At 35.0% G+C, this 8,822-nt stretch overlaps 2 protein-coding genes across 2 annotated transcripts; both read left to right on the top strand.

The window, feature by feature from the left end:
• Positions 1-4,371: 4,371 nt before the first annotated feature.
• LOC145089297 (uncharacterized) lies at positions 4,372-4,947 on the top strand. Its single transcript, XM_079027751.1, has one exon. The coding sequence runs from the start codon at positions 4,372-4,374 to the stop codon at positions 4,945-4,947; it is 576 nt and encodes a 191-aa protein (XP_078883877.1).
• A 1,569-nt stretch (positions 4,948-6,516) lies between these two features.
• LOC145090324 (LOB domain-containing protein 1-like) lies at positions 6,517-8,582 on the top strand. The gene is made up of 2 exons (XM_079028600.1): positions 6,517-6,794; positions 7,937-8,582. The coding sequence occupies exons 1-2, from the start codon at positions 6,567-6,569 to the stop codon at positions 8,273-8,275; spliced, it is 567 nt and encodes a 188-aa protein (XP_078884726.1). The 5' UTR covers positions 6,517-6,566; the 3' UTR covers positions 8,276-8,582.
• Positions 8,583-8,822: the final 240 nt, after the last annotated feature.

The following is an 8,822-nucleotide window of genomic DNA, read 5'->3' as shown; positions in this document are numbered from 1 at the left end:
CCATTTCCATTTTTATACTTAGGGTCTTCGTCCAATAAAGGAACCACTCCCAAGTCTAGACCAAGGTGGAAAGAACAAATCAATCCACCAAGGCATCATTTCTATTAGGACATCTTTCTCGCGAAGGGGAGGCGCGACCCCGATAGATTCCTCTAGCGCCTCTTACGAGGTATTATGGCCTAGGCAGTTTTCATTTCATTACTTTCCAATTCTTTTTGTTACTTTCCATTCCTTTTCATTACTTTCCGTTCCTTTTCTTTACTTTCCATTCCTTTCCATTTCCTGTCATTACTTTCCATGATTCACTTTCATATGTTATTATCAAAATACTTGTTTCATAACATCTCAAACACATCATCAAAATATTTGTTCTTCTAAAACCTTCTTTGCTTTCAAAAACACTATTTCCTTCAAGTCATTCTTTCAAAACATTCTTTCCAAAAGTATTTAACACTTTCACTTCAAAATGTTTCATATATCAAAACATTAGCATTTCGTTAATATAAAAATCATTTTGTCATGTACCCGAAAGTGGGGAAAGTGCCAACACGTACTCACCTCAATCACACATAGGTTAGCTAGTGCTCTTCTAGTTCCTTTCCCTAGAGCAATCCTCTTCAAACACTACCTACACCATATACAGACATAAGTTATTAAAATGACCAAAATACCTCTCCTAGCTTCAATTAGTAAATTTTATTGTTTCAAATCATTCCTTATGCAAAAATATGACTGAAGGAGAAAACTGTGCATAAATCTAAGTATGTATGCAAAAGTTGTGAAGAAAACACTAAAATTCAGAATTTTTGGTCTGGTTGGGAAAACTGATGCCTGAGTGCGGGCCGCGTGCCTGGCCCTGCATGCCGTGTGTTGTAGTAGCCCAAACACCCCCAAAAACTCATGTCTTGAGTCTTAAACTTGTTTGGATGATTTTGGTCTTTTAGGTAACCAATTGTAACATTTTTAAAGGTTTTCAAGCACTACTAGAGGTCATTGTATCATGTTAAAACATTCGACTTAATTCATCAAGCCCTCTATTAAAGTGTTATGTTCATAATGTTTACAAACACACAAATGAAAGGGTTAAGAGCTCAAGTTGCACAAAAATAATCTTGAACCAATATGACTTATTCCGAAATCATTTAATACATCATTGGGTGTTTTGAAGTACATAGAACCATAATTTATCTCATTGCAAGTAGGGATGCTATTCGGGTCGGAACCGAACCGAACCGACCTGAACCTGAATAAACCGAAAACCGAATAAGGGTAATTTTATGAACCGAAAACCGAACCAAATAAGCAATACGGGTTCGGTTCGGTTCAGGTATTATTCGGTTCGGTTCGGTTCCGGCCCGAATAACCCAAATAACATGTACAAGATGATTAAGGAGCCGAATAACCCGAATAACCCAAATAAACCAAATAACATTTACAACGTGATTATAAATATTGTATTTTGTATGAATTTTGTAGCTTATGATAAACACAAATAACACGGTTTAACTATTCTTGATATATAAAATGTAAAATCCAACCACCACAATCTTAAGATATAGTTATTAAGCAACATATTAAACACTAAACATTAAACATCCAAAACACCCAAAAATCTATCTATAAGTATATAAGTTAAACATTAAACATTACATGGGTATTTTGGGTAACGATGGATAGAACACAAGACCAAATAAGCAATCGTGCATTGGGAAAAAAAATGTGACTTTTCATATTCGGTTTGGTCCTTTTGGACCGAATAAGCCCTTATTTGGGTAACCCGGACCGAATAACCCAAAAACCGAATAAGCCTTATATAGATACCAGAAAACCGAATCGAATTGCTTATTCGGGTCTAATTCGGTTCGGTTCGGTTTTCGATTCGGTTTGGGTTTTCGGGCCAAATTCTCATCCCTAATTGCAAGTACTTCATCCAACTATGGAATCCTCAATTCCGTTCCATGTTCCCACATTACCCTTGGGTCAAAACAATCATTAGAGCTAGAACTTCACTAGTAATCCTTCGTGTTAATGTTTCAATAACATATCTAGAGTGTCAATTGATGTTCATGAATGTCATTCACTTCCTATATTTCAATTAACATATAGTTATCCCTAGATTTCCCAAAATACCCTTATGACTAATTATTCCATATATCAATCTTGGAATCAAGCAACACCTTATGTTTTGATTTCAAATCATTCCAAGAGTATCCATTCATAATTATTAACTTCCTTTACCCATCAATCTTTCAAATACAAAGGACTCAATTGGTTTCATCATATTGTCCCCAAAACCATTTCAATCCAAGCTTATACATGATTCTACCATCATAGATGTGTTTGAGCATTCCACTTGGATTCATTGCCTTCAAAGAACGTCTAGATCATTGGATCCATTACAATCTAACATATAAACATGAAATACCTGATTTGAATTTCTAGGGATCATGAGGGTTTTCACGTAAATCCTCAAATCCATCATTGGGATGATTGGATTGAGGTCGGGATCATCAAAACAACTCAATGGAGGTTAGAAACCAAAACCCTAATCAATTAATCAAACTAATTTTGACATTGGGGTTCATCCCCTTTATCAAAATCGAATTTTAAGCTAAGCGAGGAAATTTTTACCTTGCAAGCCTTGAATTCTTCTCTCCTTTGCTTAGTTGCTTAATTTACCACTTGAATCATACCTTAGATGGGAGGTAGAAGAATAATCACCATTAGAAGCTCTCTAGAATGCTTCATACATATCTGGAAGAGAAGTCAGGAGAGTGTTCATCTTATTTCCCTTTTTTCACATTTAGTCCCTTAAACTTCACATTTTTGTCAAAACTGGTCCATTCATCCAATATATGTGACTTTTCTTTGAGATTAGACATCCTAAGTCCCTCTCCATCAATTACATAACTTTTGTAGTCACTTCCATTAGTTGAGTCAACCCTTAGAAAGTTTACTTTCTTTAGGGATGATGGCTTCAAATTTAGCAAAATCGATAGATTTCTTGTTTGCTCAAACTTTATCGACCTTGAATCGCTCTCTACGGTCATTGCACTCCCCAGAGAACATTCAGATCATTCCCCTCTGATTTTGAAACCTTCCAACTCCAATTTTGGGCGATCCCCTTTTAGATTCTTTAACTCATGGATGAATTGTAGTAGTTTTAATGATGTTTATTCCAAAGCATGGAACTCATTCATTGGCTTTGGCACCGTAGACAGATTTCTCTTGGCCAAACTCAAACATGTAAAAAAAATTCTTTGTAAATGGAGAGCAACATAACATCTAAAGGAAGCAGTTACAGTTAATCAACTTAAGCTCAAGGTGGATGAATTAGAAAAATAGGCTGAATCTAGATTGTTTACTGTCGATGAAAGATCTTCCTTGCGAGATGGAAAAGCAATGATATTGGTTCTGGAAAAAACGGCCAAACTTGATATGCTACAAAAATCCAAATCTAAATGGATCTGTGATGGTGATGAAAACTCTTGTTACTTTCATGGTATTTTCAAAAATAGAAATAGAATATGTAGAATTCACGGGATCTCTATCAATGGATATTGGGTTTCGAATCCTCAGGAAATCAAAACAGAAGTTCATAAATTCTATGCAGACAAGTTCCATGAACATTGGCCTGATAGGCCGAAATTCATTAGCGATGACTTCAAAAAGCTCACCCCATATCAAAAATACTTCATGGAATCTCCCTTTTCTATTAAAGAAATCAAAAATTTTGTGTGGTGTTGTGGTGGTGAAAAATTGCCTGGTCGAGACGACTTCTCTTTCAAACTCATAAAATCCAAATGGGACATAATGAATGATGGCATTATTCGATTCATCAAGCACTTTGTAAACACCGGTTCAATTGCAAAAGGCTGCAACTCATCCTTTATAACCTTAATCCCAACCTTAATCCCAAAAGTCTCAGATCTGTTAAACCTTGGCGACTATATACCCATCAGCTTACTTAGATGCATTTATAAGATCATTGCCAAATTGCTAGCACTACATTTAAAACAGGTGGTTGGCTCAGTGAAGAATGAAGTTCAATTAGCATACATAGAACGGAGGAATATATTGGATGGTCCTTTGATCATGAACGAGATACACTCTTGGGCCAAAAAATCAAACAAGAAGATTTACTTATTTAAAGTAGACTTCGAAAAGGCTTTTGATTCTGTCAACTGGCAATACCTAAACTGTATTATGGAACAATTGGATTTTGTTCATAAATGGAGAACTTGGATCATGGAATGTCTATCCTCTTCCCAAGCATCGATCTTAGTTAATGGATCACCCACAAATGAATTCTCCATCTCTAAGGGTGTTCGATAGGGAGACCCGCTATCACCATACCTCTTCATCAATGCGATGGAAAGATTACACATCGCTATAAAGAGCGCCTATGCAAAGGCTCTGATCAGAGGAATTAAATTGCCTATGAATTGCCCTACCTCATCCTATTTATTTTACGTGAATGATGCGATTTTTGTAGGTGAATGGGATAGATCAAGCATCAAGAGCCTTTACGCAATACTAAAATGCTTTCATATTGCTTTCGGGTTGAAAGTCAACTTCTTGAAATCCCATTTATTTAGTGTGGGAATCTCTGATTCTGAACAAAAGGACATGGCCAGAATTTTGGGATGTTCAGTTGGCACTGTCCCGTTCACATGTCTCAGGGTGTCGGTGGGGGCAAACATGAATTTACTTAAACATTGGAAACCGATAATCATAATATTTAAAGTCAGGCTATCTGATTGGAAGGCCAAGGCTCTTTCATTTGGAGGCCAAATCACATTAATCAAATCTGTCTTAAATAGCCTCACAACATACTACATGTCTCTCTTTAAAGCTCCACAAGGCATCATCGACGCATTGGAAAAGATTAGAAAGAAATTTCTCTGGGGTGGAAGTGCGTTAAAAAAACAAGATACATTGGACTGATTGGTCCAAGATTATTGCCCCAACTGGGATGGGGGGGGGTTGGGAGTGTCGACTTTAAAGGCACAAAACTTAGCCTTGTTGATTAAATGGTGGTGGCGACTGATGAATGATCAGAGGAGTCTTTGGAAAGATGTAATTTCCAGCATTCCCAATCTGAGAAAGAAACCTACTACTTATATAGCCAGAAAGACATCCACTGGAGTTTGGTGTAATATCTCCAAAGATGTTATGGCTCTTGATGTCATGAATATTGACAATCAACAACTCTTTAACCTTATTCCAAGTTTTGATGTCAAAATTCTCTTTTTGAAAGATGTATGGTGTGGCACAACTCCCTTTCAACAAAAATACCCTCATCTATATGCTCTTGAATCGATCAAATGTTTTCTCCTTGGTGATCGACTATGTGAATCTGGATTCTCCTGGGTTTGGAAACATGAGCCTTCTAACCCCATTGAACTACAAGAACTGTTACATCTCTATAAGAACATTGGCGATTTAGAAATCAATACGACTACTAGTTCTTATGGTTTCAGGTTTGGAATGACAACAGGTGGGGAATACAAAGTCAACTGCATGAGGCGTCTTATAGACTCCAAACTGATCTCATATAAAGGCCCCACTATATATTGGTCAAAACTCATACCACTAAAAGTCCGATGTTTTGTGTGGCGCACTGTATTAAATAGGATTCCGGTGGCAAAATCATTATTGATCAGGGGTCTGCACATTCCAAACCAAACATGTCTCTTATGTAATAAAAACACTGAGTCGGTGGACCATCTTTTCCTTCACTGCGAATTCGCTCAAACTGTTTAATCGTGGATCTTTAATTGGTGTGGGTTACAGGCTAGGAGATTCACAATTCTGGATCTCTTAGACTCGGTCTCATGTTGGGATTATTGCATAAAAAGGAAATCCATTGGAAGTTCAATCCTATTCTGTCTAATTTGGTTCATTTGGCTCGCTACGAATGACAAGGTATTTAAAAATATCAAAGCTAATCCAACTATTGTAGCAGACTATTGTAGCAGACAACATCATTGCCACTTCCTTTTCATGGTGCAATCACAGGAGTTCTCATGGGTGCGAGAATTGGATTGATTGGAGTTGCTCGCCATTTGCATCTAAAACTATAATTCATTGTTCCTTTTCTTTATGTTTATGTTTTTTTTCTCTTCTTTCCATTGACATTTTCTTTTGTCATTGTATTTTGGTCACGATTTAGCCACTTGCTATTCGTTACCCTTTTTTTAATGATATTTGCCATTTCAAAAAAAAAAAAAAAAAAAAAAAAAAAAAAAAAAAAAAAAACCAAAACAAACCAGGCCTTATTATTTTCTCTGTGGAAATTAATGATACTTTTCGAAAAATGATGTATAAACCAGATAATTATTAATCAACATTATTGATTGTAAAAGTACCTCCCTATCCTTTCCCTATCTGGTCAACCTATCTCCTGGGCCATTTCACCAACTTTCTAGAATTAATTTCTTTGTTTCACTTTCATCCTCTCTCTCTATATATATTCACGTACTCACAACAATCCAATCTATCCCCACTCTTTTGACCTCTATACAATAGTTTACATTCTCTCATAAACAGACAATAATAGAAAGATGGCTAGCCACCATGCAAATGATACATTGCAACCAAAACTTTCCTCACCATCGACAAGCTCTCCTCCTATGTCAGTTGTAGTGACACCTTGTGCGGCTTGTAAGATTTTAAGAAGGAGATGTGCGGAAACATGCGTCCTGGCACCTCACTTTCCTCCTGATGAACCTCTCAAGTTCATTATGGCTCATCGTGTATTTGGTTCAAGCAACATAATCAAGTTTTTACAGGTAAGAAAATTATATAAATAAAATTTCAGTATAGTAATGCTCTGTAAGGATTTTATGGACTTGCTCTTTTCGGAATCATCATTTGCGTTAACTTTTGTTAAGGGCTGTACTTTGAATGTCTTACTGTATGATTAAAATTTTTAATAAAACCATCACGTATTTTAAAATATTATATTTAATTTGAAACAAAATAAACGGAATTTTAAGTGGCGTATTGGTAAATCAATGTTAAGAAATATTATGCAAATAATTATTGCTACCTAAATATACAACTACAAAGGATTAGAAAAGGAGACAAACCTACCACTTAGCTACGCCATGAAACTTACTCACTTAGGACCAAAACAAACCATATATAGTTACATATGCCCTAGTAATTCCGTCACAATTTCATGATTCAAAAATAACAAAAATAAATTGATAACTATTACTTCAAATATCGAGTGGATAACACAAATAAATGATATCACATGATCTACTTAATAAATAGAACGAAATAAAAAGATCAAATATCCTCATATTTTTTTTATAATCCTAATGCCTATATAAAATGATGAAATGTTTTATATTTTAATAAAATTAAAGAAATTTTAAAACAAACATAAATATTCAAAATTGAAAATGCTAAATTTAGATTAGGAGTTGAGGGTCAACCACCCCGCCTACCTTATTTATCAAAAATCCTGTCGCGAAAAGACATTTCCACAGTCTGCTAATGAGCTCTCGCATTTCAAATGTCTTTTCATACTTGTTCTCATTGACCAACATGGTTCCAAAAGTTATAAAATCAAGAAAAAACTACAAGTAGTCTGCTTCACTTGTCTTTTCTTTTGTGTCTGACCATGTCGCTAGTATGTCTTATCGTATGACTTTTCAAAGAAAACACCAAGATATTAATTACATATATTTCTATAAATAGTTGTTTTATATGAAAATAATTCTCTACAGAATTCGACAATTCGTAAATAATAATCATATGCATAACATATATTTTTAGAAGTCAAATTTATAAAACATTTTGTTAACCATAACCAACATTACACATATCTTATGATCATTGTTTAAGAACAATTTGAATTTGTAAAAGATACAATGTTACACATCTAAATTATCAGATTCTTGACATCATTTTAAACTCTTAGGAATTACCAGAATCTCAAAGAGGTGATGCAGTTAGTAGCATGGTGTACGAGGCAAACGCAAGAATCAGAGACCCTGTATATGGAAGTGCGGGTGCCATTTTTCAACTACAGAACCAAGTAAACGAACTACAAGCGCAACTAGCCAAAGCTCAAGCTGAGGTATTCAATATTCAATGCCAATATGCAGCTTTGTTTTGCATTGAAACAGGCCAATCTCCACAATCATCATCTCATCAATCTTTTGACGGATTTGTAACTGGTTCTGATGAAAGCTTTCAAAGCAGTAACCCTAGTTTCTATCTTGACCAAGATTCATTATGGGACACTATTTGGGCTTAAACCCTACTAATTTCGGATGAAATCTCCTAACTCCACAGTTTTAACTATTGGGAAGGACAAATAAAGAAAGGAGGCTAAGCAAATATGATGTTTGTTTTCTCCTCAAGACAGATATTCATTCTCGTAGTTAGTAGTGAACTAAATCTTTTGTCATCAGTATATTAATGATGCAAAAGATGCCGGATTTGAACCAATGATCTTTATCTTTTTTTTTTTTTGAACGGCTAATGATCTTTATGTTATTGTGTATGATATAGTCGTGTATGGTTTCATTTATTTAGTGATTTTGGTCGATAGAATTCGGTTATTATTTGTCTTATAGTTGAAAGAGCATATTTAAAGCATTTAATATTTATGAAGAGTATTTATGATTAAGATATGCAGCAATCAAATTGTAAAATAATACAAAGTGGTTATATGTTGGTCTACATCGTAGTTTTTTTTTGAACGGCGTCTGCATCGTATTGAATTGAATCGAATTGAATTCAACTTTCTGGCCACCTAATTAGATTTATTGATGAATGTTGATGTTTTTTTTGGATTCCCT

The sequence above is a fragment of the Lactuca serriola genome, chromosome 2 (genome assembly GCF_051521515.1).
Source record: "Lactuca serriola cultivar US96UC23 chromosome 2, Lser_US96UC23_V15, whole genome shotgun sequence".
Taxonomy (NCBI): domain Eukaryota; kingdom Viridiplantae; phylum Streptophyta; class Magnoliopsida; order Asterales; family Asteraceae; genus Lactuca; species Lactuca serriola.
This window is presented reverse-complemented; position numbering and strand designations above follow the sequence as displayed.

Excerpts from the sequence above, each read along its gene's own strand:
- LOC145089297 (XM_079027751.1), top strand. The coding sequence starts at position 4,372 with ATGGAAAGATTACACATCGCTATAAAGAGCGCCTATGCAAAGGCTCTG.
- LOC145090324 (XM_079028600.1), top strand. The coding sequence starts at position 6,567 with ATGGCTAGCCACCATGCAAATGATACATTGCAACCAAAACTTTCCTCA. Across the intron at positions 6,795-7,936 it reads ACATAATCAAGTTTTTACAG|GAATTACCAGAATCTCAAAG; the intron begins GTAAGAAAATTA and ends TTAAACTCTTAG.